General features: G+C 38.1%; 1 protein-coding gene across 1 annotated transcript in view; it reads right to left on the bottom strand.

Annotated features, from left to right (window-relative positions):
• Positions 1–2,024: 2,024 nt before the first annotated feature.
• Positions 2,025–16,932, bottom strand: part of NIBAN1 (niban apoptosis regulator 1) — a 210,474-nt gene continuing 195,566 nt past the window's right edge. The window contains exons 13-14 of the mRNA XM_051998784.1: positions 4,354–4,465; positions 2,025–3,703 (exon numbers count right to left, since the gene is read on the bottom strand). Coding sequence (XP_051854744.1) covers positions 2,547–3,703; positions 4,354–4,465 — 1,269 coding nt within the window. The 3' untranslated portion in view covers positions 2,025–2,546. The remainder of the gene's footprint in view (positions 3,704–4,353; positions 4,466–16,932) is intronic.

Genomic DNA, 16,932 nt, shown 5'->3' with positions numbered 1-16,932 from the left:
ATCCCTAGGCCCAAAAGGCAGTGTGATATGGTAGAGAACAAGCCTTGGAATGAGGAAGATCTAACTGGAGTGAGGATCAACTTTGGACTGAGGAGATACTGACTGAGACTGGTGGGCAAAGTAATTAGCCTTTCAGTCCCCCAAGTAACTCTCACGATTAGAAATTGCCAATGTGCCTAAGTGGAGGACTTCCCAACATTGATAAAAATCATAGATCCAGATTTTTTTTAAAAATTAAAGAACTTATTTCTTCATTATTGTTGTTCAGTCATTTCCAGTCATGTCCACCATTGGGTGTTCTCTTGGCAAAGATAATGGAATGGTTTGCCATTTCCTTCTCCAACTCATTTTACAGATGAGGAAACTGAGGCAAACAGGGTTAAGTGACTTGTCCAGGGTCACATAGCTATTAAGTGTTTGAGGCTAGATTTTGAATTTAGGATGATATCTTCCTGTCTGTAAACCTGGCATTCTATCAACTGCACCAACTAGTCACTCCCACTTATTTCTTACTCACTCTGAAATGGAACAATCATTCTCTACCTTTTGATCAAGATAGCAAGATCTTGTGGGAAAAAGGCTTGATTATTGAGTCGGGATATCTTGGCTTTAGCCCTAGGCCTTAACAATGCATAACACTGGCTGAGTCATCTGATTTCTTAGGGTTTAAGTTTTCTCAGTTATAACATGAGATTGGTCTTAATGACTTCCAAGGTCCTTTGCTAGCTTCAATATTTTATCACTCTATTTACAAGTTATGAGATATTTAAAAAGTGATTATTATGCATTTTTGTTTTGATAACATCCATGTAATTTAATGGCATGTCACTGGTTATTTTTTTTTCTTTCTGAAATAACACAAAATAGTAACCACAGAAAGATGTCAGTCCTTCAAATAGTTTTTAAACATCATGAATTTTTTTTTTCCTTTCAAGAATAAATCTAATTTGAGCTTTTGCTTTGGTTGGATTTTTTTTTCAGTTAGACTATGGAATTCAGATTTGTCCTGACCATAAATAAGGAGGACCAATTGTCCTTTGATTTGAGGTTCACAAATGCAAAGTGAACTTTTGTTGCCGTATCTGAACTTTCCTCTATGAAATTGCAATTGCAATCTTGTATTGTCTCCTTTTCAACCCCCACCCAAAAGTAAAGTGTAAGCTCCCTGAGAGGAGGGATTGTTCAGTGTGTTGTCTTTCTATTCCCAGAATCCAACATAGTATCTGACATATAGTAGATAGCCTAATAAAAATGTTTATTGAAAGTAAATCCAAAACCCCAAATTACAAATACAAAAGTGACAGAATATCACAAGCCCAGTGGGTTAATGGATCTGAGAATAAGTTTAATTGTCTACAACCTTTCCTAAGACTTTTCAGCTTTCTCTCATTAGGATCCCTACATTTACAACACAATTAACATGGGTGGGCATCAAATTGCTGCAATGACTATTTGTGTTAATGAACTTGCTGTTTTGTTCTGCCTAGCTGTGGATGATTGATGGACTCCTAGGAGATAGTAAAGCTGGAATATTAATGAATAATGGAAAACTGATATTACTATAAACATTTGCATCCATCCCTTTAAAGGCAGAAAGATAGGGAGAAAGGGACAGAGAAGGAGAGGGGGGAAAAGGAGAGGGAGAGAGAGAGTGGGACAAAGAGAGAGACAGACAGAGAGAAAGAGAGAGAGAGAGAGACAGAGAGACAGACAGACAGAAGCAGAGAGAGAGAGAAACAGAGACAGAGAGAGAGAGATAGAGACAGAGACAGAGACAGAGAGATACAGACAGAGACAGAGAGAGAGACAGACACACAGAGATGAGATGAGAGACAGAGAGATACAGACACAGAGAGACACAGACACACAGAGATGAGATGAAAGACAGAGACAGAGAGAGACAGAGAGAAACAGAGACAGACAGAGAGACAGAGACAAAGAGATACAGACAGAGACAGAGATACAGACACAGACACACAGAGATGAGAGAGAGAGAGAGAGAGAGAGAGAGAGAGAGAGAGAGAGAGAGAGAGAGAGAAAGAGAGAGGCCTCCGAAGTCCTTTCAAAGGCTATGTGACTCAAATATAGAGTGGATTGTGAAAGCTGATCACAGTGTTTTTCCAGCCATAAATATAACCCCCCATCTTTGTCTATTTCCCTCTTCTTCTTTCTTTCCTCTTCCTCTTAAAAAAAGACACTCTATTGTTTTTGAAATTCCTATGAAAACTGAAGCAATCATTTGGACAGTTTTACCTTGCCAGCCAGAATGGCTGCTTGACTATTGTAACTAAGGCTTTCCTTTTGGTTTCACTTTTTAGTTTAAGGGATTTTCTTACAGTATTTTTTCTTGTAGAAACTTACACTCAGACCCTAAAAATTCTTGGCTGAATTGTTTTCAGAGAGAAACTCTCTGGCCAATTAACCTTGGCTAATTTTCTGACTAGTGCTTTGTTTAGCTCTCCTGGTTACTTTCACAAGGAGATTTTGTTTTTCACACTTGGAACATTTTCATATACCCACTGGTACTTTTTATTCCATCTGCATCATTAAACCTTTGAAGGTTCTGAATCTTTGGGTATCTGCATTTGGGTAAGGGGGTTATTCTCATTCTCCTGCTCCAGAGAAATGAAGCTCTGTCCGGCAGATTCCATTTTGGTGCAGTCATCACCCAAAATACCATCTTCTTCAGTTAAGAGCTTATTCTTAAGAAAAAAAGCAGATGTGCTCTCCATCTCAGTACCTGCTGGGATGGCTTGGAGCTGGGCTCCTTCTTTTTCTTGCAACATGGAAGTGTCCTCTCTGGACATACTTTCACCGGGTCCCATCGTTAGCAGTTGATCACTTTGGGGAACTTTATAATGATCTGCTTCAGTATTCCAGCCACAGCTAGTGGCTTCTGGCTCTGTTTTCTCTTCTCCTGAGAGCGTAACACCAGCTGGTTGAGTTTCACAGCTGCCCGCTTCTGGAGATTGCATCAAACCTGTACCGTTGGTCTCTAGACTGGAAGGAAAAGACACCTTGGCAGTAATCTCATCGAAAGTGCACTCTTCCCAGTGGGATATGGATGGTGGTTTGGCCTCTTGATCCACTTGGGTTTCTTCTTTGTTTTCCTCTTTCCCACCTTCTTTCCCCTCCTGGTTCACATCATTCCTCAGAGCTTCTTCTCTTTCCATCTGGGCAGGACCTGTTGGCACCTCGACAGTCACTGTCAACAAGTTCCTGATTTCACTCAGGGAGTCTGGGGCAAGAGTTTTTTCTCCAGACTGGTTGACATTCTCAGGAATTCCCCCAAGCTCCATTCCAGGTGTATTTCTGCTTAGGGGATCTACCTTTTCCTCTTGGGCTGCTAGACTCAAAGGGGATGAATCTGTTTCGTCAAACATCCCAGCAATAATCACTTTCTCACTGGTATTTAGAGAAGGGCTGGACAACAGGAAAGACATGCTTTCTTCCCTGGCAGAGGGATAAGCACACTCAGGTTGGTTCTCTGGTCTCTTCTCCTCGGATGTGAGGAACACTTCATTACTTGATGTTTCTTGGTCTAAAATTGCTTGCAGGCCTGTCAATGATTTCTTGGCAGGACTGGCCTGGTTGGACCCAGAGGGGGTTTTTAGATCAGTTAAACTGGACACACTCTCACAAGGCAAGGCCATGTTGTCCTCAAAAAGATTGTGCTTCTTAAGAACAGCAGCTTCCTTTATCACTGTGCAGGACCAGAAAGTGAAATGAAAAATTTACATCCCACTCTGAGCAAACTGAACATTATGTTTTCAGCCAGAACCCCAAGTACTCTCCCCAACCAAATACCACACACATTTGTAGGTCTATCTCAAGTCTTACCTCCTGTATGGTAGGATCACACTAGCCAGAGATGTTTTCTCCTTCCTCAGAATCCCTTCAGCCTTTAATATGGAAATAACTCATAATATGGACTTCTGAACTGCACTGACAGTTACATGCTTGCTGAGGGGAGGCTTATTCATCAAATGAGAGTGGGAAAGTTCTGGTCATTTGCCTTTATTTGGGATCATCCAAAGATATTAAATGGGCAGAAAGTTCTTCTATGAACTCCTCCTCTTATACTTTCATTTCTTTCTTCCTCTCTTTAGGCACTTTCATCCCCAACTCCTCCCCCAAAATATGTGTGTGTCTTTTGTGCATGCATGTATTTATGTACATACATATATACACACATATATGTATGTGTATACACACACACACACACACATCTTTCCTTTTCCCCTTCTATATCTATTGGTAATGGATTTATATTGATTCCCTGTATCCTGTTTCAGATTTTCCACTCCTTATTGGAGTCCTCACCATGATCAAGACTTAAGGAATGTCCCTTACCTTTCAAAGTTTCATCAAGGAGGGTCTGATACAAAATCTCCTCATAGACATTTTCAACTTGGATGACATTGGTATGATCTGCAAAGATAAACTGCTCATATTTCTGAAGCTCCTAAAGGGTTAAGGAGGAAAATGAGAGAAAAAAAGGTATGAGACAATGTTATTTCAGAAGAAGTCATAAAGGGGAGCTATCATATATAAGCTTTCCATATACAAGTTTCTTGAGGGCAGAAATGAATATTAGTTTTTTGCTTTATAATCCCAGTGCCTAGCAGTACCTTGCAGTTCATCAACAAGCATTTTTATAGTATGGCAGAAACTAGGCATTGACCCACACTTAACACCGTACACCAAGATAAAGTCAAAATGGGTTCATGACTAGGCATAAAGGATGAGATTATAAATAAATTGGAAGAGCATAGGATAGTTTATCTCTCAGACCTGTGGAAGAGGGAGGAATTTATGACCAAAGAAGAACTAGAGATCACCATTGACCACAAAATAGAAAATTTTGATTATATCAAATTGAAAAGTTTTTGTACAAACAAAACAAATGCAGACAAGATTAGAAGGGAAACAATAAACTGGGAAAACATTTTTACAATCAAAGGTTCTGATAAAGACCTCATTTCCAAAATATATAGAGAATTGACTCTAATTTATAAGAAATCAAACCATTCTCCAATTGATAAATGGTCAAAGGATATGAACAGACAATTCTCTGGTGAAGAAATTGAAACTATTTATAGACACATGAAAATATGCTCCAAATCATTATTAATCAGAGAAATGCAAATTAATACAACTCTGAGATACTACTACATACCTTCAGATTGGCTAGACTGACAGGGAAAGATAATGTGGAATGTTGGAGGGGATGTGGGAAAACAGGGACACTGATGCATTGTTGGTGGAATTGTGAATACATCCAGCCATTCTGGAGAGTGATTTGGAACTATGTTCAAAAAGTTATCAAACTGTGCATACCCTTTGATCCAGCAGTGTTTCTACTGGGCTTATACACCAAAGAGATACTAAAGAAGGGAAAGGGACCTGAATGTGCCAAAATGTTTGTGGCAGCCCTGTTTGTAGTGGCTAGAAACTGGAAAATGAGTGGATGCCCATCAATTGGAGAATGGTTGAGTAAATTGTAGTATATGAACATTATGGGATATTATTGTTCTGTAAGGAATGACCAGCAGGATGACTACAAAGAGGACTGGCGAGATTTACATGAACTGATGCTAAGTGAAATGAGCAGAACCAGGAGATCATTATATACCTCAACAATGATACTGTTTGAGGATGATTCTGATGGAAGTGGATCTCTTCGATAAAGAGAGCTAATTCAGTTCCAATTGATCAAGGATGGACAGAAGCAGCTACACTCAAAGAAAGGACATTGGGAAATGAATATAAACTGCTTGCATTTTTGTTTATCTTCCCGGGTTATTTATACCTTCTGAATCCAATTCTCCCTGTGCAACAAGAGAACTGTTCGGTTCTGCACACATATATTGTATCTAAAATATACTGTAACCTATTTAACATGTAAAGGACTGCTTGCCATCTGGGGGAGGGGGTGGAGAGAGGGAGGGGAAAAATTGGAACAGAAGTGAGTGCAAGGGATAATGCTGTAAAAAATTACTCTGGCATGGGTTCTGTCAATAAAAAGTTATTTAAATAAAAATAAATAAATAAAAATAAATAAATAAAAAGGAAAACAAAAAAAACAAAACAAAAAAAAAAAAAAACAAGCATTTTTAAACCACTCATGTTGTGCCAGGTATTGTGAAAGTAGGTGTAATAGTAGGTGTTTAATTGAACTGAATTGAAGACAAGGTAATATTGATCAATTGGATTGGGAGTCAGAAGATTGGAAATGCAAAAATCTGGACTTTCCTACTATCTTTGTGATCTTGGGCAATTCAAACTGGGCTCTCAGTTTTTCATCTGTAAAAGTGGGGAGGGGTAAGATTAGATGGCCTCTAAGGTTCCTTCTAGTTCTAGAGCTATGGTCCAATGGACAATTCATTGGCTCTACTCTGGATCTGTAGGATTTAGAATTGTTTGTAGATCATAGCTTTAAAGCTAGAAGAAATTTCAGAGGACACCTAATCTAACCTGAGTCCCAGAGAAGTGAAAGAAAATGTTCAGGTTTCCATAGTAGTAGAAAGCAAGCAAAGCATGGATTCAAATTCAGGTCCTTTGCTTCCACATACCCAGGGCTCTTTCCACAAGACCCATTTGGCCTTCCTCAATGACAGCTACCATCAAATATTTGAAGAGTTCTTGTGTGAGAAATGGATGTGACTTGTTTCCATCTCATTCTAGAATGCAGGACTTAGAACAATAAAAGAAAGGCACGTACAGATTTGATCTAAAGAAAAATTTCCTAACAATTAGTGCTGTTCAAAAGTAGATAAAATGCTTCAAGAAAGGAGCAGACTCCCTCTCCATAGAACTGAAAGTGAAGGCTTCTCAGGAATGCCAGAAAGATGATTCCAATTCAGTAACAAAGGGGATAAGATAATCTCCTTTCCAAATCTGAGATTCTGTGATTTAATTTAAAGAATACAGATTGTAAGTGGAAAAGCTATAGGCTGTGTGTATTACCAGAGATAATAGAGCTGAATATGGTATAGAAGGATCTGAATTCCAATCCTGCTGCTGACCTTGGACAAATTACAGTATCTCTGGTCCTGGAAATTTCCTTCCAGAAACTTCAATCTGATCCTTCAATCTGTATATTGAAGAGGTTGGATTCTATGATCTTTAAGGTCCCTTCCAGTTCTAAATCCATGATCATATACTTAGTTCCATGCTTATTTCACATTATCTGGGATCTTGGTAGGAAGGAGAGAAAAGAAACAGAATATTGATGGGATAGATGGGGTAGTTCCATACTTATTTCACATTATCTGGGATCCTGCTAGAGAGAAGAGAAAAGAAGCAGACTATATGGATGGGGTCCCTTGTGTAGAAAACCATCATAAAAAACTAGATTTTGAAGGCAAGCCTTTTGGATAGTTTCATCCAACTACATCTACATCAAAGCATTGTGCTAGTTAGGGATGTATTTAAAAAGCATGAGAAGAAGCAGGTTACAGGATATATATAGATAGCTGAAAAGTCTCTGTACTATAGCCAAGGAATCTGCATATCCTAGGGGAATCTATCCGCACTAAGAAAACACAGAGTTTTCTGGAGATGAGTACTAAGACTAGGGCATGGAGAAGGAGCCAGTTAAGTCAAAGAAAGAGGGTATTTGGGGGATGGTGTCCAGGACCTTAAAATTTTGCTGTAGTTTTTATCAAAACTCCATTCTTTCCTCCAAAAAGTAGAGTGTAAACACTGAGCATTGTTTAGAACATATAAATGATGGTCTCCATTCTGTAATCACCAAGTATGATATACTAGAGCTCCCAATTGCCATTGTACTGTCAGGTCAGATTTCCAGATGGCACCAGTTACTTTTTCCCTCACAGTTCTACAGACAGTTCTGTGGGATCAGGGATATTTTTTCCTAATAGCATAGCTCACACATTTATTTTGGGGCATCAGGAAGAAATTAAACCTCATACTTAAAAGATTGGTCAATAAAGACCAATCTTCTCACCCTCCTCAATATGTTCATGGAGAAAATAATATTTTGTGTAGGAAAGCTCTTAAAATATTGTTTAAGACCTTATTAACTTATAAATTTTTGGAATAGGGGCATAAGAGCACCCCCCCCAACATTACCCTAGAACAGTAAGTCTCAAAGAAAAGTTGGTACCATGACATGTAATAGGATTGAGCCTATGGCTTTCTCTTCCAGGACAAGACCTTCAGTATTCAAAGCCTGACCATTTGTTATTGTTTGTACATCTATAGCCAAGTAAAAAAAAATGCTCTGACTCACTACTGATTGCAGAAACAATTCTGAGGTACTACTGTGTACCTATTAGACTAGCTAATGGGACAAAAAAAGGAAAATGAAAGATGGTGGAGGGGTAGGGAAAATGAGACATCATTGCTCTGTTGGCAGAGTTGTGAACTGATCCAATGATTCTGTAGAAAATTTGGAATTATGCCTAAAGGGCTATAACATCATTTATACCCATTGACCTAGCAATTCTACTACTAGGTTTGTATTCTAAAAAATAAAAATAAATAAAAAACAAAAAATGGAAAATGGAAAAGAAAAATGAAAATGTAGAAAATATTTTTAACAGTTTTTTTTTTTCTGGAGGCAAAGAATTAGGAAATTGAGGGGATGCCCATCAATTGGGGAATGACTGAATAAATTGTGATATGTAATTATGATGAAATACTATGATGCTATAAGAGATGATGAGCAAGATGGTCTCAGAAAAATCTAGAAAGACTTGCATGAGATGATGCAAAGTGAAATGTATTGTGTACAATGTAACAGCAATATTGTAAGATGATCAGCTGTGAATGAGTTAGCTATCCTCAATGATACAATGATCCAAAATAACTTTGAAAGACTTATGATAAAAAGTACTGTGTATCCCCGGAGAAAGAGCTGATAGTGTCTGAATACAGTTTGGAGCACACTTTTTTTTTTTTTTTTTTAACTTTCTTTGTTGTTCTTAAAGGTCTTGCTTTTGGTCTATACTTTCTTTTACAATATGACTATTATAAAAGTGTTTTGCATTACTACACATGTATAAACTATATTAAATTGCTTGCCTTCTCAATGAAGGAGGGGATGGAAGGAGGAAGGAAGAGAAGCTGGAACTCAAAGTTTTAAAAACAAATGTAGAAAACTACTTTTACATGTAACTGGGGAAAAGTAAAATACTAAATAAAACCCCAAATGTGACAACATCCCTTAGTAACTGTCAGATCTCTCAGAGATTGAAATTCATAAAGCAGAATTTTATTTCTAACTTTCAGGGGGAACTGATGAATAGATCAGAAATCTTAGCCAGGGTCAAAGTAATTTTTGTTGATTTGTAGGTCCATAGATCTAGAGGCTAAAGGACCTAGAAGGCCATCAAACTCCTTTAATATGTTGTGTCCCTGGTTAGAATGTGATCTCATGGAAGGTATGGGTTATTTTTTTTTTGCTCATATGTGTATTTCCAGCATCTAGCCAAGTGTTTGGCACATAGTGAATGTTTATGGGATTTGATTTTTCAAACCCCTCATTTTATAGATAAGGAAAATGAGGCTCAGAGAGGGTAAGGTCATACAAACAGTCAGCTTGAAAAATAGAATTTGAACCTAGATTCTTTAATACCAGTGACTAATCTTCCCACTGTGCTCCATATCACACAGCCTATTTAAGGCATAAGCTGAAGGAAGGACATGAGAAACATGGACCTCCTGTGTTTTACCATATTATGGTACCACTGCCTTTTCTCTTCTCTGACAAGACCATTAATGGTACTCCAGTCTCAGACTTTGGTTTTTGACCAGCCTGAAAACACCTTCCTCTAAAGGCATTCCTGAAATTCTTTCAGTCTCTAACTATTCTGCTAAGCTAGTGGAAGAAGCAAGTAGCATTATTGTTTTTTCCTCCTGAGCATCTGGTTGGGAGGCCACATCTTTTCTTTCTCTTTTTTGGGGAAATAGATGAAAATTGGGGCAGAGGCGTGGGAGGGGGAACAATAAAAATTAAAGTTAATGCCAAGCCTCTTCTCTTCTTGTTCATCAGTAATACAAATCCCTTCATTCAGCATATTTATTCTCCTTCTGTACTACACATATCAAATAAAACCAATATGGTCCCAGAGAGGTACTGATTTCTGATCCAATTTCATCTTTGTAGGGGTTGTGTAAGTGTGTACCCACAAGCTTGTTAAAATTCATGTTTTCCATAAACTTGCTAAGTCTTATGAAATACCTCCTAGAAAATTCATGAAATACTTCAAGGAAATCATATTGTTTTATTGGCCAGTATAAAAGACACTAGAAATATCTGACTGGGAAAATGTGTTGAAATATAAATTCAGGTTTTCTTCACTTGGAGCAGTGATTCACTTGGACTCAAGAATACCATGAAACTGTCAAACATCTTGCTGGATATTTCCCAATCTTATTACACCTTATTTCTGTTCCCGTACTATAGGGTCAAGTTCCACTAACTTCCATGTGGTTCCTCAAACACGACACTTCATTCCCCATTTTCTTGCTTCTGCGCAGCTTGCATTTCTCCCCTCTGCCAAATCTGGAATGCACTTCTTCTACACCTGAGCTGTTTAGACACCATCTCAGTTTAACTACAACATTCTACACAAAGCCTTGTCAGACCTGCCCCATCCTCTGGCAGAGAGTGCCCTTCAAGACCTTCTGCAGGAAGCCTTTCCCATCTCCCTTCATCCTACTGATTTCCTTTGTTGACTATTTCCAATTTGTCTTATGAATAACTTGTTTGTATATGTTCATTTGCTTGTCTCTTCCATTAGATTGTGAACATCTAGAGGACAGGGTCTGTTTTTTCCCTTTCTTTGTATCCTCAGCACTTAGCATAGTGTCTGATACTAATGGGTACATACTAAATGCTTATTGACTGATTGACCTGCATATACAAATCTCCTTGTATTTAGTATGAATATATATATACACATACATTGTCTCCCCCAATAGGATAAAACTCATCAATAATAATATTTTGCTTTTGTCCTTGTATGCCCCAGCACCCAGCATAGCACCTAATATAGCACCTAATAAAAGCTTATTGAGGAGCATTTGCTGGCACAATGGCTAGAGTACTGACTCTGAAGTAAGGAAGACCTAACTGTGTGATTCTGGGCAAGTCACTTAACCCTGATTGTCTATTATAATAATAACTATAATAATAAATGCTTATTAATTGATGGATAAAATTCAAACACACTGAAGGTAGAAAATCTCTTAGACCTTATATCAAAAAGGAAAGAAGGTCAGTGTGTACAATTTGTTCTTAACGAACTCATACTGGTTTCATAAGAAAGACCACTTATTTTTGTTTGTTTGTTTAAATATATACACCTAAATTCTTGGAGGGATTAGGGATGAGACCAGTGATTTCCTTAGTACAGGAAACTTCCAGGTGAGTAAACACCTTCTACCAATGCAGGCCAGCATCTGTTCTCTAATTTGTAGTTTTAAAAGATCTTAGCTTAAAGAGGTCAAAGTCTTCCATTTCATCCAGAGTCATCTCCTGTCATCTTGATCTATATCTGGCCACTGGACCCAGATGGCTCTGGAAGGGAAAGAGAGGCAGGTGACCTTGCACAGCCTCCTTCACTGAAATCCAATTCACTTGCATGTCATGGCGTCACCTCCCTGGTGTCATATGGTTGTCTTCGAGAATGGAGGACAAACAGCAATGACAAAGAAGAACAATCTCTGGGTGAGTGTTAGAGAGTAGCCTGGGGGCTCTAAGTTAAGTAACTTGTCCAGGTTGACATAGCCAGTATGTATCAGAGGCCTGCCTCCAGCCTAGACTGCATAGGTTCCATTTAACAAATGTGTATACAATAGAGACTCATTGCCTGAGGTACTGCAAATTAAAACTTAACATACTCTACATACAGACCTTTCAGGGCTCTTCCCTGAATCTGGTTTATTTTTCACGACAGTAGTTTCCCTTCAACACATTTTCATCAGGTCTACTGGAAAGAATCCTTGACCTGGATTTACATTCTGCAGAGCAATTTGGAACTATGTCCAAGGGGCTATCACACTTGCATACCTTTTGATCCAGCAGTGTTACTACTGAACCTATATCCCAAAGAGATCTTAAAGGAGGGAAAGGGACCTGTATGTGCAAGAATGTTTATGTCAGGTCTCTTTGTAGTGGCCAGAAACTGGAAACTGAGGGGATTTCTGTCAGTCAGAGAATGGCTGAATAAGTGCTGGTATGTGAATGCTATGGAATATTATTATTCTATAAGAAACGACCAGTAGGATGATTTCAGAGAGGCTTGGAAAGAATTACATGAGCTGATGCTAAGTGAAGTGAGCAGAACCAAGAAAACACTGTACACAGCAACAATAAGATTATGTGAAGATCTGAGGAACATGGCTTTTCTCAACAATGAGGTGATTCAGGCCAGTTCCAATAGTCTTGTGATGAAGAAAGTCATCTCCATCCAGAAAGAGGACCATGGGGACTGAATGGAGCATAACATAGTATTTACGCTTTTTTGTTGTTGTTTGCTTACTTTTTTTTCCTTATCTTTTTTTCCCTTTTTGATTTGATTTTTCTTGTGTAGCATGATAAATGTAGAAATATGTATAGAAGAATTACACATGTTTAACATATATTGCATTCCTTGCTGTCTGGGAGGGGGGAAAGAGAGGGAGATACAAGGTTTTGCAGGGATGAATGTTAAAAACTATTTTTGTATGTTTTGAAAATTAAAAAACTATTATTTAAAAAAAAATCCCAAAGATCCTGGGTTTGAATCCTGACTCTGAAACTAATTATGTAATTACTTATGTAATCTCTATTTCATTTAGGCCTCAGTTTCCTCACTTTAAAATAAAGCGGTTGGATTAAATGTTTAAAGTCCCTTTTCTCTCATAATCTATTTGGAATATGATCTATGGTCAACTGAAAAGTTCCAAAGGCACTTTAATTTCAAAGGACAAGAAAAAATATATTGCTTTTTTGATTGAGGTAATGGATCGAGCAGGGAAAGGAAAAGAGGGATTCTATCCATCACTGTTTACCTTAGACAAGTAGCCTCACCTTTCCAGGAAGTTTGATCAAGGGCCTACCATGCCATTTGTAGGTGTTTGTGCCGTCCTAGGACACAAATTTGTGTCCCACTAAGGCATCAAGTTCAGCAGTGAATGCTGGATGTTATATTAGGTGTTCTCTAATAAATACCTGAGGGGATAAATGGCATTAGGTCAGGCACTCTGTGTGATATGAATTCCTCACTGGGGAAAAGTGAGCTCTCCATGGCATGCTTATTGCAGGGAGATTCCCTGGTTTATGTGATTTATTGAGGTATTCCTTCCCTCTGCCCTGGTCTGATTTTCTTCATGTTATTCTGTTAGCCCTTCCATAACAACAACAACAACAAAAATCTTTTAATCCCTTAGCTTTTCAAGGATTTCCAGCAATCTGAAAGTTCAGAATCAAAATGTACCAAATCATATCCTTAAGTGATTAGCTTGATAAACCTTGCAATTGCTCATGCCGGGGTTTCACCACAGATTGCTATCAAAGAAGCATCTGGCTTAGGGAGTCATTCAGCAATAATATATGAAGACATTTGCCTAGAGGTCACTGGTCTACAACAGGTGATCACCACTCAACAGCTGTTCCATGCAATGACACTACATGGCAATAAATGGATTTTTTTTTAAAGCAACCTCAGAGAAAAGCCAAAGTTCATATGTGAAACTCATTCTCCTACCCTTTCGTGGTAACTATATAAATGAGAATCTGCATTGCTGTAGGTAGGGAGTTGATTTTAGCATAGGGAACACCTGGGATCATATCTCACCTCTGACACATAGTGAGTTTGTCACTTGACTTCACTTAAACCCTCAGTTAATCTGACCATTTCCACTATATCCTACATCTCAATTAATTCCTTGAAAAAGTCAATTGTACTAGGTGTGTACATGTTCTCTCCTTTTACTTCTAAACTCTATGTAATTTATCTTCTTACCTCAGCATCCCTTTCTAAAGTTACCAGTGATTTTCTAATTTCTAAATTGAATAGCCTTTTTTTAGTCCTCATTCTTTTTGGCTCTCTGCAAGCTCTGTCACTTGACTAATTTTTCCTCTTGAACACTGTGTCCTCTCAGGATTGCGATACTGTTCCTTCAGGTTTTCTGATTGCGCCTTCTCCATCTATCTAGTTCTAACAACTTGTGATCTCATCAGCTCTCATGGAATTAATAAGCACCTCTCCTCAGATTATTCCCAGATCTATACAATCGGCTCTTATTTCTCTCCAGATATATAATCCCACATCACAGAATGCTTTTTGACATCTAGATCCAGATGTCTCATAGACACCTCAAACTCAATATATTTAAAACAGAAATCATTATTATCTTCCCCAAACTCTCCTCTCTTCCTAAATTTCCTATTACTATTGAGGTTGCCATCAAATATTTTCAGTTTCCCATAACCTTGGTATCCTCCTTGACTTCTCACTCTTACTTATCCCATGTATCTAATCAACTGTCAAATCTTGTTTCTACCTTCATAGTATCTTTCCTATATTCCTTCTTCTCTTTTCCCACACAGCTGCCACATTAGTTCAGACCTTCATCACCTTCCACCTGGAATGCCGCAACATTCTCCTAAATGATCTCACTGCCTCAAGTTTTTCTGAACTCCAACTTGTCATTTACTTAACTTAGTTGCCAAGGTAATTACCCTAAATCACAGATCTGATGTTATCACCCAACCCCAAAAATAACCCCCAAAACAAACTTCCAGTGGTTTCCCATTATTTCTAGATTAAATAGTTTAGCATATGGAGTCATTCACAACTTGGGCCCTTCTTACCTTTCCAGTCTTTCCCTCCTTACACACTTCCATTCACTTATCATTCCAGCTTACTTGCTGTTCATCCTAAATGACATGCTTCTTCAATTCTGTGTTTTATGTTGTCTATCCCTCGTTTTTGGAGTACTGGGATCCTTCACCTCTGTTTCTTTGTCTTGTTGGTTTCCTTCAAGACTCAGATCTCACATTTATCAAGATATCTTTCCCAGGCCCAGTCACTACTAGTATCTTTATTCTGAGATTATCTTCTATCTACTCTGTATGTATCTGGTACATATATTTTTACATATTAGAAAGCAAGCACCTTTTGGGGCAATAATCATGTTTTTACCTTTCTTTTCCAAGCATTTAGCATGATTTCTGGTTTCTATAAACTCTTAATATATCCTTGTTGCCTGATAAACTTGCATTGCCCCTAGGAAACTTTCCAGGACTCCAACCTATCAAAATGACATTCATCTACCTCAGTAGAGGGAGTTCCTTATTAGGGATAAGTTTTGAGAGGAAAAACGACCCCCTCCAATTGGAAGAAGATTTTCTATGACAATGCTATGCATGTAAAAGTATTAATGATTTAGTTTTTTTTTTTCCAAGATCCTTCAATCCCCAAAGTTAAACTTTACAGATTTATGAAACTCTTTTCCTGAGGCAATTGGAGTTGTGACTTGCCTAGAGTCAAGTGTTAAGTGTCTGAGACCAGATTTGAACTCAGGTTCTCCTGACTTCAGGGCTGGTGGGTGCTCTATCCACTGAGCCACCTAGCTACCCCAATTTAGGAAACTCTTAAAATTTGCTAGTTTTGAGATGAAAAAAAATGTCATCTTCAGCTCCTTATTCTCATGTGTTTTGTCATATAGTTTTTTCTCCCACATGTCTATTTGTGTAAATAAAGGATTTCTAGGTCATTACACTCCATATGGAGTGGTATAAACCCCAGATTCTCAAGATGTGAATTGTGACCTTATATGGGATCTCAAAACTGACTGTGGGAGATTACAAAATTATGATTTATTATCAGTAAATGCTTGATTTGTGTACCTATTTTATACACATATATCTCTATTTACATAAAAATTTCTCAGCTGAAAGGTCATGAGTGGGAAAAGTTTAAGAAGCTGTGGTATAAAGAACCTAATGATGCCAAGGAGATCAGGGTTCCCAGTGGATGCCAAATTGTTCCCTGTAGACCTGAGTCTTTTCTTGCCATTGATTTGATTGTGGGGGGAAAAAACTATATTGGACTCCATTATAACCTTGATAATGGAGGACCAGTATAACCAGGAAAATGGGTGCCCCATTATAAAAAGTATTTTTAAAAACTGCATGTTTGTCAAAATTGGGTGAGATATGATATGATTTATGATATCTCAAATCTGTAGCAATAAAAATATGACAGAAAAGTCCAATGATGCTGAGTGTCTAGATAGAGTATCTTCCAAACCAAGAAGTTAGGAATAACCATTAAGTCTTTAAGTCTTTGTTCTTAGGCCCTTATCTGCATGGAACTTAATAATTTAATAGCTAGAAGTTACATGGAGCCTGCTATGTGCCAGGTACTCTGCTGAAATGCTTTCCAAATATCTCCTTTGATCCTCACAACACACTTAGGAAGTAAGTGCTATCATTAACACTGGCACTTGAGGAAACTGAGATTATGTGATTTTCTCAAGGTCACACAGCTAGTATGTATCTAAGGCTGGATTCAAACTCAAATATTTCTGAACCAAGTCCAGCACCCCATTCACTGTACCATCAAGCTGCTAAAAACTTCAGTTTAACAAATATTGATTGGATTGACCCCTAAGCCTGGAATGTACTCTCTCCTCACCCCTGCCTCTTAGAATTCCTACCTTCCTTCAGTGTGCTGTTTATGTCCCATCTCTTACAGGAAGCCTTTCCTCATCTCTCTAGTTATAATTTCTCTCTCCTTCCTTCTCAATTGATCATTTATAAGCTTCTCTGATTTTATGTTGTATTTTTGCTCCACACTAATTCTTCCCCCTCTTCCCCAGCAAAATGGAAGCTCTAGGAAAGCAAAGTCCATAGTTTGGTTTGATTTCATCTTTGGATTCCCAGTACCTTGCCCATAGTTGTTGGACTGC

This window comes from Antechinus flavipes, chromosome 4 (assembly GCF_016432865.1).
Source record: "Antechinus flavipes isolate AdamAnt ecotype Samford, QLD, Australia chromosome 4, AdamAnt_v2, whole genome shotgun sequence".
NCBI lineage: Eukaryota > Metazoa > Chordata > Mammalia > Dasyuromorphia > Dasyuridae > Antechinus > Antechinus flavipes.
Note: the sequence above shows the minus strand (reverse complement) of the source record. Positions and strands in the feature narration are given on the sequence as shown.